At 39.2% G+C, this 17,254-nt stretch overlaps 2 protein-coding genes across 8 annotated transcripts in view; one reads left to right on the forward strand and one right to left on the reverse strand.

The window, feature by feature from the left end:
• Nucleotides 1-14,351, forward strand: part of Cstf2 (cleavage stimulation factor subunit 2) — a 27,958-nt gene extending 13,607 nt beyond the window's left edge. For 3 of the 6 annotated variants that reach the window (XM_029534108.1, XM_029534109.1, XM_021187302.1), the window contains 6 exons: nucleotides 318-381; nucleotides 1,184-1,365; nucleotides 1,569-1,861; nucleotides 7,635-7,745; nucleotides 8,499-8,624; nucleotides 11,736-14,351. In XM_029534108.1, coding sequence (XP_029389968.1) covers nucleotides 318-381; nucleotides 1,184-1,365; nucleotides 1,569-1,861; nucleotides 7,635-7,745; nucleotides 8,499-8,621 — 773 coding nt within the window. In that variant the 3' untranslated portion in view covers nucleotides 8,622-8,624; nucleotides 11,736-14,351. Of the gene's footprint in view, nucleotides 1-239; nucleotides 382-1,183; nucleotides 1,366-1,568; nucleotides 1,862-7,634; nucleotides 7,746-8,498; nucleotides 8,625-11,735 lie in introns of all 6 variants that reach the window. The other 3 variants (XM_021187301.1, XM_029534107.1, XM_021187300.2) reach the window with 1 other exon arrangement.
• Nucleotides 13,943-17,254, reverse strand: part of Nox1 (NADPH oxidase 1) — a 25,518-nt gene continuing 22,206 nt past the window's right edge. The window contains exon 13 of one of the 2 annotated variants that reach the window (XM_021187305.1): nucleotides 13,943-14,816. In XM_021187305.1, the coding sequence (XP_021042964.1) occupies nucleotides 14,690-14,816 (127 nt within the window). In that variant the 3' untranslated portion in view covers nucleotides 13,943-14,689. The remainder of the gene's footprint in view (nucleotides 14,817-17,254) is intronic. The other variant, XM_029534110.1, reaches the window with a different exon arrangement.

Here is a 17,254-nt window from a genome sequence, read left to right on the forward strand (position 1 = left end):
GCTAGTTCTTGACAGGTGCTCCCCAGTTTGCTCTTTATGTATAATTCCATCCATACCTCTGACATGGTACAGATTCTGCCTACACCCTGCTTCTGTTCTTGAGCTGCAAGAGGATTCTGCTGTGGTGAGGTTTCACCCACTCTAAGGTGTTTGAATTACATTGTCAGTGGTATAAGAGTCATTTCTTGTTCTCTAATGTGTCTTTCACAGCAGTAACTCCCCATTTGTTTCCCTGTCAGTGCCAATGCAAGACCCCAGAGCAGCTATGCAGCGGGGAGCCTTGCCTACCAACGTCCCAACTCCTCGTGGTCTTTTAGGTGATGCTCCCAATGACCCGCGGGGAGGCACTTTAATGACTGTAACTGGAGACGTAGAACCTAGGTAAGTACTGGCATAGAAGGAAACAACTTGAAAAGTTGGCAATTTTCCTTACTTTGGAAGCAAAAGTCTTTCTGGAACAGTTGGATCTGTTTGCCTTCTTCAAAAGATTAAAAAAAAATATTTGTAGCCACTGTCCAAGACTTGTAATTATATATATAGTTAAGAAGGTAACTTTAGCCAACCATGACTACTCCATATTCAGAAATTGAAATCTCTAGTCATATATACCTAAACAAGGAAAACTTGGGGTAATGGTATTAATAACAATAGTTGTTGATGTCGGTGAGGATCATACCTAGCACAGATCATCATTAAATCTGCCTTAGGCTGGGGGGTGTAACACCAATGGTAGAGCACTTGTTTCATATGCCCAAGGCCCTAAGTTCAGTATGCAGTCCCACAAAATTAGAAATGGGTATTAATCCTGTTTTACAGGTTAAGAAATTAGGGCATATAGAGGTTAAGTCAGTGACCCAGATCAAACAGCTAGTAAATGATAAGTCCTAGATTTCAGTATTCAGTCTGAGTCCAGAACCTGCATTGCTAAGCACTAGACTGTATACTCGTATATACAATAACTATCCATTAATTCTTTCCTAATATTGAATGCCCTGTTCAAATAAGTTCTCGAATGCACAAATTGACATTCAATAGCTTTCCTTTTATCTTAGTTTCTTGTTACCATTTATTACTGATGTTTGTATTAGTTCTCTCTCTGTTGGATGTTTGCTTACTGATCTGGCTGAAATTTCAATGTCTGTATATTCTGCTTTAAAATATGCCACTTTTCTCCTATCTCTAGAGCTTACCTGGGACCACCACCACCTCATCAGGGCCCGCCCATGCACCATGTTCCTGGTCATGAAGGTCGTGGACCGCCTCCACATGACATGAGGGGAGGACCCTTAGCTGAGCCAAGACCTTTAATGGCAGAACCAAGAGGACCCATGCTAGATCAGAGGGGCCCACCTCTGGATGCCAGAGGTACGGGGAAACTGTATCACAATGCCAAATGGTAGCTGTGGATTGATGAAATACTTAGGTCTCTCTATGGGACAGAAGTCTTAACAGGAGTCTTTCTGATTTACCTACAAATCTGATAAACTAGAAAGAAGACAGTCTTATAGATGAAGGAAGATGTAGCTAGATGTTAGTAACTACACACAGGTTTGCTTACAACTTTCTAGGTGGAAGAGATCCCCGAGGATTAGATGCACGGGGGATGGAAGCCAGAGCCATGGAAGCAAGAGGACTAGATGCCAGAGGACTGGAAGCTCGTGCCATGGAAGCCCGTGCCATGGAAGCCCGTGCCATGGAGGCCCGTGCCATGGAGGCCCGTGCCATGGAGGCGCGTGCCATGGAGGCCAGAGGCATGGACACCAGAGGCCCAGTACCTGGACCTAGAGGACCTATGCCTAGTGGAATCCAAGGTCCCAATCCAATGAACATGGGGGCAGTTGTTCCCCAGGGATCCAGACAGGTAATGGTTGTAGCATATACATAAAATCTTAATGTATGCAAGAATTGGTTACTAAGCCTGATTTTATTTTATTTTTTTAAGTGATTTTGGTTTGTCTCCCCAGTGCACAGTAATCTCTGAGCTCTACATTTTCAGGTTTTTCTAAATGAAATAGCCACTAAAACTGACACCTGCAGGTTCAAGTCAGAAGACAATAAAAACAGGCCTCAATGATGCACCCCTACCCCCACCCCGTCCCCTGCAAAAATATACTTGTGTAGATCTCAGGCCATTTGTAAAACCTCTACCAGGTGATTTCAGTGTGTGACCCTGAGTTACAGCATTTGAGGAGCTGCATATTGAATGTTTACATTACAGTTCATAACAGTAGCAAAATTACAGTTATGAAGTGGCAGTGAAAATTTGTGGTTGGGTCCCCACAACATGAAGAAATATATTAAAGGGTCACAGCATTAGGAAGGTTGAGAACCACTGACTTAGATCATCTCAGGATAACAGAAACCTATGTGGATTTCTTGTCATCACAGCATCTAAATAAACAGTGACGTAGAAAAGGCAATCTGCATTGATTCTGGAGCTGCAGTGTGTCTTCTTTGTCTCTGTCACTTGGTTTGCTCCAGCTATGCCTATGGGATGCTTTGTAGTAGTCATTTCCTCATTTATCATCTCTAGTTGGTTGGGGGGCATAGAATATATGTATCCTTGCAAGATTCTATATGTCAATGCCTTCATCTTTTCATTTCTTTATTCCTAGTTTCATGTGTTTCTGTTTCTTCCATTGTATTGGGGGTGGGGAGGAAAAAAACAGGAGAGAGAAAAATATCAAAGCTAGAATGCAACATATCCAGCATCCGGTTCTCTAATTTTAGAGGTTTAGAAGCTGAAGGTCAGAAAGTCAGGTGACTTGGCCAGATTCACTTAACTAAAAAAATGACAGCAAGAAATATAGCTTGCTTTTCTATTATGCAACTCTCTTGTTTCATTTGCATGTTATGTATGTGTATAGATGTTTGTCTGGTCCTTTTTAATTTGAGATAAGAATGTGACTTTCTTGGTATATATAGAATAAAAATGTATTTTCTGTTGCATTTCAAGTTTTGCTTTTTAAAAAAATGTTGGTGGGCTTTGATTTTTGTTGCACCCTCTATGTTCAATAGCCTCAAAGTACACATTTTTTTTTAGTGTTTCGTGACAGGGTTTCTCTGTGTAGCCCTGGCTGTCCTGGAACTCACTCTGTAGACCAGGCTGGCCTTGAACTCAGAAATCCACCTGCCTCTGCCTCCCAAGTGCTGGGATTAAAGGCATGCGCCACCACTGCCCGGCTAAAGTACACATTTTTTTATACATCCTTTATATACATACTTACTGAACACCAAGCAAAATACGAGGGATATCAGTGTAAATAGCAAGGTCTCAACATACTGGCCAAGGAGATAGTCATCAAGTAACCATACACTCTGCTTAACCATATACTCTGCTTACGTGATTCTGCACACCATTCTATTGGAAAAGACATTGAAAATGATGGCCAATGTCTTGTTCTTTTTTTTTTCTCTGCTAGTTCTTAAATTTATTACTTTTTTACACTAGGGTTTTGGTTTGATTTTATAATGCTAAGACTCAAACCTAGAGCCTCACAGATGCTAAATAATCTACCACTGAGCTATAACCCCAGTCCAATATAGTTTGTATTAAAAGTCTATAAAACCAGTTAGATCCAAGGTAGAGAAAATAAACTTAATATTGATAGTTTTGTTATTTTTCAAAATTAATATATTCACTTGCAAATAAATATATAAATAAATATATATAGCCTTCTATAAAAGCTGTATGTTAGGAATCTCACTTCCTCCCATATACCTCTAATTTGTGATAGATAATTGCTTCTATTAGATTATTTTTTCAGACTGAGTTTCTTTATGTTGTTGGCTGACCTGTATTTCACTATATATATTGGGCTGGCCTTGAACCCACCAAGATCTGTCCGTCTCTGGAGTGTATGGAGTTAAAGGCATACTCGACCACATCTGGCTTATCTGATATTTTAAGTGTAGCTTCCACTTTATTCTTTTTATGATTTTTGGCTTTTAAAAAAACCTTCATATGGTCTTCATTTATCACTTTAAATCAGACTTTAAACTTCATTCCATGCATTTTGAAGCTTATAGCTTGTTACATAATTTTTCATACAAAGAAAGATGCATTTGAGAGTGAAAGTGCTATAACAATTTACTGAGACAAAAACAAACTGGGACTGTCTTAGGCTAACCAAGGTATGTGGCTAGTCTTGCTGGTAATGCCTAGAACATGTACTCCTGGGAACTTAACTAGCTAGTGTTGGGTAATTATTTCATACTAGTGTCTCAGATTGGTACTAATCAGTATTAGTAAATTCCCAAGTGACTACCCAGAGGTAGTTCAGATGCATAACAGATCAATTGACAAATCTCTGAACTAAGTATTAGTATAGGTGGAATAGTGGTGATATTTCTACACTATAAGGATGCTCATGTACCCAGTGTCTTGGGAAAGAGCTGATGCATGTATTTCAGATGTCTTAGTTACTGTTCTGTTGCTATGAAGAGACACCATAACAACGACAACTCTTATCAAACATTTCACTGAAGGCTTGCTTACAGTTTAAGAAGTTAGTCCATTATTACCATGGCAGCAGACGTAGCAGGCATGGTGCTACTAGAGAAGTAGCTGAGAGCTACATCCTGATCTGTAGGCAGAGAAGGAGATACTGGGCTTATCATGGGCTTTTGAAACCTCCCACAAACACACACCCCAGTGACAAACTTCCTCCAACAAGCCCAGACTTCATAATCTAAAATAATGCTATTCCCTGGTGACTGAGCATTCAAATATATGAGTCTATAGGGACCATTCTTATTCAAACCATCACATGTCACTTCCTGGCCCCCATAGACTTGTAGCTATATCACAATACAAAAAATACACTCAATCCAACTTCAAAAGTCCTCCTAGTCTGTACTAGTCTCAACACTGTTCCAAAGTTCAAAGTCTCTACTGAGGCTCATGGCATTCTCTTAATTGTAAACCCTGTAAAATAAAAAAGCTGATCACAGACTTCCAACATAAAATGACACAGATTATACATTACCATTCCAAAAAGGAGGAAAGGGAACATATTGAAGAAACACTAGATCAAAGCAAGACCTCAAATCAGCAGGGCAAACTCCAAACTATATTTCCATGTCTGATGTCAGAGTGCTGCAGATCTCCAACCTTTCAGCTTTGTTAACTAAAATGCACTTCTCTCTTTTGGGCTGGATCCACTCCCTGTTAGCAACTCTTCTTGGCAGATATCCTACAACTCTGGCATCTCCAACATCTTGGGGTCTCCAAAGAAACCCAGTCGTCACCTTCAAATTTTCATGCAATGGACTCTATACCTCCATACAGGAACACTCTTGACACATGCTGGGCCTCAGCAATCTTCCTTAGCTTTGGAGGGATATTAATTCCTTTCACAAGTCGAAACTTGGCTAAGCAGGATCTTAGCCTGAATTCACCAATCCATTTATTCCATTTAGCATCAGGCTTTTCTTTAAACTTTTTATCTCCTTGAGCACTGGACTTAACTCCATTATACTTCCTGATGCTATTTTTGCTCTTAAACTATACATTTTTTCCTTGCTCAGCTTGCTCCTTTTCATTATAGATCTGCAGTTAATATTTGGCAGTCTCAAAATCTCTACCAAGGCCATTCATCCAAAACTGTTGAATGTAGCCTAGGGCAGATTTTTAAGACTTCAGAAACAGCTGTAATCTTTGCCAAAATCTGAGCCACTTACTAATATTCTTCCTCCCTGAAAAGTCTTGTGCTGATCCTATAGTTCAAATCTCCCTCAATATCCACTGCCTTCCATACTAGCCCTGTTCCCATTAAGCCTTGATTAAAAGGATCCAACCACTTTTCTAGTTCAGAGTCTTCCATATTCCTCTTTAAAAGAGCATGGTCAGGCCCGTTACAGCAATATCCCAGTATCTGGTACCAACTTCTGCCTTAGTCACTATTCTGTTGCTGTGAAGAGACACCGTGACCACAGCAACTCTTAGAAAGCATTTACTAGAAGGCTTCAGTTTCAGGGTTTTTTTCCATTTTCATGGCAGTTGGCATAGTGCTAATAGAAATAGATGAGAGCTACAGCTGGATCCACAAGCAGAAAGGGAGATGCTGATCTTGGCATAGGCTTTTGAAACCTCAAAGTCCATCATCCTCAGTGACCCACTTCTTCCAACATGTCACACTTAATCCTTTTAAATAGTATTACTCCCTGGTGACCAAGCATTTGAATATCTAAACCTGTGGGGGCCATTCTTATTCAAACCACCACATGAGGTAAAAGAACTATGCTACAAGAAGTTGCTTGAACTATTTTAGTGGGAAAATGATGCTTCCTATTTTCTTAAGTAAAATGTAAACAGTTTAAATCATCTTTGATTATTCACACTCACCATGGAAATAGATTCATTATTGTTTGTTATTATATGCCATAGTACTCTCCTGTGGGTATCTGCTCCCTTTGCTAATGGATTGTCACCTGGTTCTTCACAGTGTTACCACATCATCTAATGTGGTTTTTTTTCTCTATTCCTTATATACTTTGCTGCTTGTAATCTGAGGAAGTGGGTGACAAGATTTTTCAAAATTTTGTTTGCAAAAAATATCTAAACTCTGGGTAAGAGCCTGAGTGTGAGCATCATAAGTGTGGAGCCTATCTAACAGAATAGATGAATGGAGGCATTTTCTTTGAGTTCCAGTTTCTTCCAAAGGGTTGGACTCACTACCTATCTTAAATACCAACAAACATGCTATAGTTGGATTGTGCTCTTTTACTCAAGTAATATTTCTTCTGCACTAAGCATGAAGCAATTGTTGTCTCTATAGAAAGCACTAAAAAGAAAAGAAAGAAAAAAGACAAGAGCCGGCGAGAAGGCTCTGTGGTTAAGAGCACTTACTGTTGTACAAAACCTGGGTTTGGTTCTCAGCACCCACATGCTGGATCATAACCATCTATAACTCCAGTTCTGGAGGATCCAACACCCTTGTCTAGCCTACATGGAAACTAGGCATGCAGGTGGTGCACAGAAATGCATGTAAGTAGTGCACAGACATACATGCTGGCAAAAAAAAATGAACCTCATAAAAATGATTTTTAAAAAAAAAATAGTATACCACTGTTGGGTGTTCTGAGCACTTAAAATGATGTTCAGGTATTTGGGGTTTTGTTTTGTTTTTTTGTTTTTAAGGAATCCCTAAAAAGCAAATGTTGGGCTAATAACATCTTTCCTCCAGAGACCTTCCTATCTCTTTTCTGCCTATCTGACACTGACCATCTCTGGTTTATGGGAGAGAATTCTTTGAGAATAGCTATCATTGTGTGATTGAACTAGAGGTAGGCCATGGTCTTGTGACTGCAGCTTCGCCAGCAGAGCAGTATACAGTTGTTTAAAATCTCTTAGCTTTACTTGTGTTTCCTCTGAGCATTAATTTCTCCAGTGTTCATAGTTTTCCCTGTGCTTTTTGGGCTAAGTTTTATTTGATGCCCCTTTCCTGTACTGTATATTACCTGTTAATGATGTTGGGCCTGTTATAAGCAAGTATGTGTCTGCTAGTGGCTAAACACTGCCTTCTGGTCTTTAAATCATTCTCTTTTTACTCTTGTGTCAAGATTGTTAATTGTATTGAAATTCCATGGATGTCAGGAATTCTGTATGCTCTTTCCTTTCTTTGTACACATAGGTACCAGTCATGCAGGGAGCAGGCATGCAAGGAGCAAGCATGCAAGGTGGAAGCCAACCTGGTGGCTTTAGTCCTGGACAGAGCCAAGTCACACCCCAGGATCATGAGAAGGTAAGCAACACTATCTGACTGTCTCCCTGCACACAAATCTAGTCTTTTTGATCTTTTCGCAGTTACCGTGAAGATCCTGGGTCTTCAAAATCCCTTTGGAGGTGATGTTTACTCTAACTTGGTACTCTTTAATGAATTTGGCTGAGCATTTTGGGGACCTGCTCCTAAAGTTTTTAAGTGAATATAACTGGCAACTTATTTTATATTTCAGACTCATCTAAAAATGACAGATTTTTTCTGTGCAAGCCAACTGACCTGAAAATCCAAGCTCCTTTCTGTCCCCTCCTCTGCCATTTCTACCCAATCCCTACAGAAACAATAGCAGATTGACCACAAGTATATCTTTCTGTTGCTATACTTGGCTGTTGTTGGGAGCTTGTGTCTGGTGGAAAGGCTTAAAGTTGTGAAAGAGGGAAACTCAAACTAGGACTCAAAACTTGAGTTCCCAAGGCTCGCAAATACCATCTTAATCTGCAGGAACTTTGAGTTCCTGAGCTGTCTGTTTGCATCATGTAATATTAGATATTTTTCATTTATTCTTGTGTTCTTCATTGTGCTTTTCTTACCAGATTTTCTCTTTCTTTTGGCCTGCAGTTTGTTTTTGTGTGTGAGAGTATTGCAATATCCTCCCTTTTCCCATTTTGCTTCATATCCCATGACAGTAGCCTTTTGGACAGAAGCTGGTGATGTTTTTGTTTTATTTGGTTTTCTGGCTTGTCCTTGAAACTCACAACTTTCCTTTCCTCTGCGCAGGCTGCTTTGATTATGCAGGTCCTTCAACTTACTGCAGACCAGATTGCCATGCTGCCTCCTGAGCAAAGACAGAGTATCCTAATCTTAAAGGAACAGATACAGAAATCCACTGGGGCACCTTGAAAGGTGAGCTGACAGAACGGCACCTGGACAGGACTAGGTCCTTCTGTATTTGAAGGGACAGCTTCAACCTTTGACAACGTTATGTTCCTGAGACCCTCAGACTTCATTAGGCTCTCTTTACCCTTCAGTAGTCAGTACCCCTGGAGATATAGGGTAAGGCTATAGAACATTTGCTCAGTTGTTGAATTACTTACAATCTTTTCAGCCTTTTGTAATAGTGAAATTATGTCAGTTTCCTAAAATCAATGACACAGGAATGTAGAAAGTTAAAGGACGGGCCAGCGAGATGGATTAGCAGGTAAAAGTGCCAAATCTCTTTCCAGTTCTGATGAAATGAGTCTGATCCACAGAAGTTACATGGTAGAAAAGAGAACCGACTCTTCTCGATCTGCCCTCTGACCCCGCACATGTGCACCCAATTATAATAAATAAGTATAAGTGATAAAAGAAAAGGAAGAAGGAAGAAAGAGAGGTTGGTAAAAGTAAAAGGTCTGCTTCCTGAATTCTCTCTCGTACCCCAAGAGAACTCAGCCCTTGTCATGAACATTTGATGGCTCACTGTTACCAGCCATTTCAAGTCTGGCTTGTATCATTCTATAACCAGTTGTTTTACTCCTGACATTTCCTTCAAAATAGAGGAAATACAAAGCATTTCAATAAAATGTTACTCTTTAGGCTTCTAATATTTGTTTTGTAATAATTTTGTGTATGTGTGAGACTGGGTCGCTTATAGCCCAGACCAGCCTTGATCTCACTATGTAGCTAGTGATGACCGTAACTTGTGATCTTCCTGATTCCACTTTCCAAGTAATGATAACAGGCGTGCAGTGTCACACGCTGCTTTTGAGATCAGACCTGGGATCCATGTGTTAGAGGCATGTTCTATACCAGCTGAGCTATATCTCAGCCCCACTATTACAAGCCATTTAAAGTAGTAATTGTCCCTGTTACTGTCAGTTTCTTAAGATTTATTTATTTCGTGTATGTGAGTACACTGCAGCTGCCTTTAGACACATCAGAAAAGGACATCGGATCCCTATACAGATGGTTGTGAGCCATCATGTGGTTGCTGGAAATTGAACTCAGGACCTCTGGAAGAGCAGTCAGTGCTCTTAACCACTGAGCCATCTCTCCAGCCCAAGTTTCTTTACATCATAAAGATGACTGTATACTACCATTATTTTTCTTGTTCATCAGTCATGTAAGAAGGATCCAAGTGCACTTGCCAAATATATAATCATGTGACCAAACTTGGATTGTTGTGTTTTTTAAAGTATTTCCCAACATCTTTTTATATTGTAAACAATCCTGTTCTCTGAAAGCAATTTTAAATGTATATTGTCCCAGTACTTGTTGTAATGTCTTTTTGGAACTTTTACTTCACCTACATGTCTTAAAATTCCCACACACGTTACCATGTAACAATGAACTCATCTATGATAATTGGTGGTCTTACTAACTATGCTATAGTTCATATTTGTACCTTTAAAGCTTCCAAACTGCAAATACACATGTTATTTTACTGAGACTTTAAATGCCTGAACTATAACTGGATCATAAATGGTTAGCTAACTAGACATTTAGTATATCCTATATATCCCAAACATTCCATTTTCTTCATTAAAAATGTGGACGATAATATTCATAGCAATTTACTTTTTAAAAATTATGTCAAAGAAGGCATTCTTTGCAGTACGAGAAAATTACTGGTTTTAGAAAGTTCTTCATTGTATACTCTCAATTATCTCTCATTTGCCTTGCATTCTGACCTCGGGGCAAGATTTTACTTTTTTTTAAATTTTAACCTCTTTTTTTTTTTTTTTTTTTTTAACCTCTTTTTTTTTTTTTTTTTTTTTTATTTATTTATTTATTTATTTTATGTAAGTACACTGTAGCTGTTCTCAGACACACCAGATGAGGGCATCCGATCTCATTACAGATGGTTGTGAGCCACCATGTGGTTGCTGGGATTTGAACTCAGGACCTTCAGAAGAACAGTCATGGCTCTTAACCACTGAGCCACCTCTCCAGCCCCCAAATTTTAACCTCTTGAAATGATTATAGTTCATAGGACATCGGGAGACTAATACAAAGAGCCTCGTGTTCCTTCTCACAGTGATTACATCTTACACTTTTGTTTTGTAGTACAAGGCCAGGCAGGTGTCCTTGGTATATTACTGTGAACTAGACTGCAGACTGTATTCAGTTTTTACAACTGTGAGGGTGGTAATTTATCCCAGTGGATGTACAAACACAACTGTGATTTTATGTGAGCCAACCCTCTCTTGGCATTTATGAACACTGTGGCTGAAGCAGTGGCTTTTCATCCTAAACTGATTTGATTCCTTTTTATCATCCTAGACAGGGATCACTATTAGAGATAAGTAGTTCTTGGACTAGAGAGATAGCTCAGTTCCTAAAGTGCTCGGGCATTTACCCAGTGTATGCACTTGAGGAGTACTTGAGCACCCAAGTTCAAACCCTAGAACCAACATGAAAAGTTGGGTGTGGTGGCACATTCTGGTAATCTTAGAGGGGGAGGTGGAGACAGGAACATCTTTGGCATTTACTGATCAGCCTGCCTAAACCTAATCAGTAAGCCCTAGACCCCAATGAACCAGCCAGTCTCAAAAATCCAGGTGGATTGTCTTCCTAAGGATTGTTATCACTTGACGTTGACGTGGACCTCTGGCTTCTGCCCTCATATATACATACACACATATGAGAGAGGTAGTTTTGTAGTAGGGGAAGTTTACCTATCTATGGTATATTTGTCAATTTTATGTTGTCACAACTTTAGAAAGTGGTATACCAGTCATTCTATGGGTAGAGATCAGAGATGCTTCTGCACATCCCAAAATGATACTTAGGATACCTCCCTCACTCTTACAAGTGAGCACTTTGTTTGAATATGCCCATATAATGCTAAGGTTGCGAAACCCTGCTGCAAAGGATGTTGGGGAGACATGACAAGAGTCAGGCAATGGCTATTTGATGGTTGGCACATCCTCTCTTCCCTCAGTCCCTTTTTGTTCAGTGGGGGGGGGGGTTTCTCCTGGTATTTAGAAAAGAGAAGTCCACTTATAATAGCTTTCTCCCAAATTTGTCTTACAGGTTCTCAAAAATACCTGGCAACAAATCTGGAAGTGTAATTCCATAACATTGTTGAAATTTTGAAAACATTTTGACGTCTGCACCCTAACCTCCCCGGATGAGGCAGATGGTGCCAGGTGGAGGCCTTGCATCGCCATTTCTCCAAAGGAAAGCAGTTCATTCTGTTGTCGTAGTGTGTTTATTTTCTGTGACATTAAATAAACTTTGAACACAAGTTTAAGATACTACAAATTGATATACATAATCCTTTTGCTTTTAAGAAGCTAACAGCAAGGATATAAGCTTAACTGTGATTTCTAACGTACTGCAGCATCATTCTTTAATCTTACATTGCCATAGCTCTATTCTTACTTTAGCATAAGCATTTATTCTTCTTAACGATACTTGAGAATTTCTCAGAAACAATGTTTTCAGGAACTTAGATTTTTTTGTTGAATTTGCTTTCAGTAAAGTAATAACACTTTACCCCTTGAAAACTTTCTAGCGTCTCAGAGCTTTCTGGGAAGAAAAAAAAGTACGTGGTTAGAACTAAAAATGATCAGAAGGCCAACAAGTGAAGAGCATACCACAGCAGTGTGTTGGTTCAAGAAATGCCAGTTATCCAAATGTGTTGTTTGGTCAATAGCAGGTGTGAGCATCTATAGGACAAAGACTGCTTTAGCACTGGTTTGAGTGTGTATCAGCAACATAAAGATTGTTGTAAAGCTCTTCTGTCTAGGTAGCCAGCTTTACAATTTAAAAAGCCACTGGTTTTCCACATGGTCAAATTTAATAAGGAAAACCAAGTGAACAAAATATATTCCAATCTTTCAGAAAATCACAAAGCGTTCAGCCCTATCTTAACTAAATCCATTCCAAGAACTTCAAACAGAAAACCCTAAAACTTTGACATTTTCAAGTCTTTTAAGAGGACCAAGTATAGAGCACAGGATGGCAAATTGCCCATTATGGTTGCCTGCTTCTTTCCAAGTAGTACCTACTTGGAAGGTAATTAGTGCCATTAGCCTGTGCTAACCTGCAGGTTGCCTTGCCTTTTGTTCTCCCACAGTGGCATTAAGGAGGAACTTGGTTTCTCTCCACCAGTTCAACCTCAAGACATTTGAAGAGTTGCCTTAATAATTACTTAGTTTACTAGCACTAATTGTAAGCTTATTTGTATTCCCAGACCCCTACCCTCTACATTAGGATGGATTATGGGCAGGTGAATTAAAATCACTACTTAAGGCATAAAAAGCATAGTAGTACATTGCTTACATGCCAAGAAAAAGAAAGCAAAGATATTAAAATTGAAGGATTTTTCTCCATACATTTTTAATGAAAATTTGCTGGATATGCCATATTATAACCTGTCAAGAAAAGTGCAAAACAACAAGCACTCCTGCCTATTCCACTCATGCCCAGTTCAATCTCAATGTTAATTATGCATGCACTTCATTGTTGTCATTACCTTCTGTGCCTCCTGCAGAAGCAGTCCTTGATGTGTTGATTTTGGCAGCTGTCTTAACTTAAAAGCGCCACTGTATTTAGATGCAGAGACCAAGAGGAAAGTATTTCTAGTTAGGAACTTGGGTTTTACACAACCAATTCCAAATCAAGATAAGTGAAGCTGAAGTTATTTGGGAAACAATTGTCTAATAGAAACCATATTCTGGAAATCCAGCACGTTTTCCCAAAGCCTCATTAAACTTAATTTGGTTAGCAGACATTCAGGTGAATAAATTGACAAGAGCAGTGGCATCCCAATTCATCACTATGGAAACACTCATCAGTGGTTGGTTTGTTTGTTTGCTGTTATTTTTTACTGTTGTAATAATATAATTAGCTACCCCACGTTCATGATCTGCCTTTATTATGTTCAAACTAGTGACTGAAAAATGATCCCACAAATCCTTCAAGCTGTAAGTTCCTAGATAATTGAAAACAAAAATGTGTTCACTTTTGATTAATTAATGGTACAAATTCGATGGTCTAGTGCTAACTCTATAGATTCATTCTGCTAAATGTATGAGGTCAACTGACTGAGTACAATGAAGTATGGGTTTTTTTTTTTTCTCCCTGAAGAGCCTGCGCCTTTTTGTGTAATTCACCATAACTAACATCCCAGAGCCAGTGTGGTTATTGTCCTGGTTGATGGGAAAAATCAACATTTTTGTAGGAAAAAGAATGACATTTAGTGGGTGATTCCTCATTGATTAAGACCTGGAAAATAGCCAAAATTATAACTTTTTTTTCTTTTTATAATACATTCATAAACTCCTTTAACAACAACAACAAAAACAAAAGAGCTTCTGTTAAATTATCCTATGATGTAAGTCAGGCCTTTCCAGTTATTTCAATACAAAGTGACAATATAGTTGGCGTCTAACTATAGTACAAATTTGATTACAGTTAATATACTTAAGATATTACTAGGGAAAGTCAGTAAAATTGTTCAATAAGCAAAAAGCAAAATCAATTATTTTGACAAAGTAACGTGTAAATTGTTGGTCACACTGGATTAGCTCATGTGTAATCATGTACTTAGTGGGTGATATGGGAGTGGGAAGCTTGGGCTTTCTATGTTGTTTATTTATGATTGTTGTTTTGTCGTGGATTCAATAAATATTTTAAAAGTCACCCCACTTAGAAATCTTTTGTGAGGGGCAGGTGGGAGGGAAGATTATCAACCAAGACACCTGAGGTTAAATTGTGCAAGTGTCATCCAGCAAAATTCACCAAAAGGCAGGTTTCCCAGAAGGATTTACAATCCCCCCCCTCCAATAAAAAACAGTTCATGTGTTTTGCAGTTGTGAATTATGCAGCTCTCAGGTTGGCAAAGCCCACGTATGATGTTGAATCAAACTTGAAGTTGGGAGTGAAGGCCTTGTGAGGCAAAGGATTATCTAGTAGCTGACCCCCAAGTTAGTGAAGAGAAAGGGAAAGTGTAGAAGCACTACTGTGCTGCTGCTTCCAAGTCAGAACGTTTCTTTGTTGAAGTAGAACTGAACCTTCCTAGGATCCAGACTTGAATATCGCTGACAGCATTTGCGCAGGCTTTTTGCCAAAGTCCGAGGGCCACATAAGAAAACCCCCACCACAGACCTGTAAGAATAGAGCAATAGTAAAATACTTAGATGCGACTGTGAGCTGAAAACTGGAAATGTAGAACACCCTCTGCTACTCCCAACAATTTCCAACAAAAATTCAGTTGGTGATTGGGTCCATCATGGTTCTGTCCTGAAACGGGGCAGGCTGGGGTCACAAGGACCTAGCACTCTTAGGAGCTATTGGTAGTCATGGTTGCTGGGGAAATGAGAGCCATTTTATCATTTTCTCCAGTGTAGCCACTGCTACCTTGCCAATGCTCCTGGAAGCAGCCCTAATTAAACCTACTAGGTTACCAAAAGGGAGCAAAAAACTTGAAAGAAGAAGGAGGAGTAAAAGAAATCAGGAGTGAGAAAGGGCACAAGAAAAAGAGGGCCATAGGAAGTGAATAAGATAATTCCAAGTGGTCAGCCCTGAAATCATACACATATAAATAACTAAATGAACTAAGCAGGTTATGTTTCTATATTTAAGGGAAAAGGATAAATATGTTATCACAAATATATATCTTTATACCATAGGCCATAGGTTTGAAAGAGTAAGGGATACATGGGAGGAGTTGGGGAGAATGATATAATTTTGATTTCAAAAAAATACATTATGGACATATGAAAATATAATGAAACATGTATAATTAATATGCACTGAGAAAAACTTAAATTCAGTTGTTAAAAATCTACTTTCTTCCAAGTAAATTTTTTCTTAAACTTTTTATTCCCAAGTCTTAAATATGCTCTCAGCCCTTCAGCCTTCCTCCATTTTATTGAGAACAGAGACACAAGAAATGGTGGTGCAATAAATACCATTGTTAAATGATAGGCGCTGTGATGAAGACAGGATAGAGATGGGAATATAAGGGGGCATAAGCAGGGAGAGAAGCACTTCACCTTGAGATCTAGTTTGCCTTTCATGCTAAGTGAAGAAACCTCGGCCCAAATGATGAAGCCAAAATGACCTACTGAAATACTGTACAGTTTTTCTAAAGACGTGTCAAGCAGGACTACTAAAACAATGAATGGACTGTGCTTGCTTAGTATTAGAGTGGTGTCACCTTGACTTTGGCTGTATACGCTCCTGTATCTCATACCTCATAAAGGAACCTGACAACATCATTTACAAAAGAAATACACTTAAGAAAAATAAACTCGGGTGTTTTCTATCCAATTTTTAAAATTCCCCTAAAATTTAATCTTTCCTTAACCATGAAACAATGTCAAGTATACCCTTTCAGGGATGTAACCTAACCCTAGGACAAGATTATGTGTATAGTCATTGTAAAGAAACCTAGGTACAGCTCTCTTGAGAAGCCTGTGTCCATGTAGTGGGATTGTATACTGTCCTTGTTCTGTATGCTTCTCTAAGTACTTGCACTCTGTTTCATTTTGCCTGGTCTCCAAATTCGTTTCTGCCAAATAATCAAGGATTTGACTTCCTGAATGGAGGTCTCTAAGGGGAACAGGTTGGTCCATGTGAGCTACTGCAGGCAGATCTGGTCTGCCTGGCCAACTCTGACGCCCCAGCTGCGAGCTTTCCCTTTTGAAAAGGGGAATAAAAATAGCAGGGTTGTTCTAAGAATTAAAAACATAAAATAAATGGATGAGTATGGGGCACACAGGAAGTGCGCCTGAGCTAACTGCTATATAAACTAGCTTTTGTGGACCTAGCCCCACCCCAAACTTTGATGTGCCTCTGAAGGTGGTTTTCTCCCAAAGCCAAGCTTTCTAATTACACCATGGATCTCAAATTCTCCGACCTCTCCTCTTTTTAAACCTAATTATGGTGTAATACATGTACCATAAAGTGCACCCTTTGAACTGTACAATTAGTGCTTTTCTCTATAACCACAAAGTTATGATACCATCATCACTAATTCCATCCCCCTTAATGGAAACTGTCTACATTAGAATCCCCTGATTTCTTCCCAGCCATATCACATATCCTACATAGTCACTGATCAACTTTCTCTACATATATTACCATACCATAAATGACCTTCTCTTTCTAATAATTTGCAGTGTTTAAAAATTATGTACACATGTAGGGGCTGGGATATTTTCTGTGTGTCTGCAGAGTCCCAAGGAGGTATCAGAGTCTCTGAAGTTGAAGTTACAGAAAGTTGTGAACCACCTTTCATGGGTGATAGGCATTGAACTCAGGTCCTCGGGAAGAACAGCAAACACTGAGCTGAATTGTCAACCCCCCTCTAGTTTCTTTTATTCAGCATAATACCTTCAAAGTTAACCCATGGTATTGCATGTGTCAGTACTTGAAAGAAGTATTCTTTATAGATGAATAAAATCCCATTCTCTCTGTTCACAACTGGTGATAGAAAGCCAGGTGGTTTTCACTTTGGGCTATTATAAAGCTGCTGTATACATGCATTTGGAAATTTGTGGTGTGTGTGTGTGTGTGTGTGTGTGTGTGTGTGTGTGTGA

Source organism: Mus pahari, chromosome X, assembly GCF_900095145.1.
Source record: "Mus pahari chromosome X, PAHARI_EIJ_v1.1, whole genome shotgun sequence".
Lineage (NCBI taxonomy): Eukaryota > Metazoa > Chordata > Mammalia > Rodentia > Muridae > Mus > Mus pahari.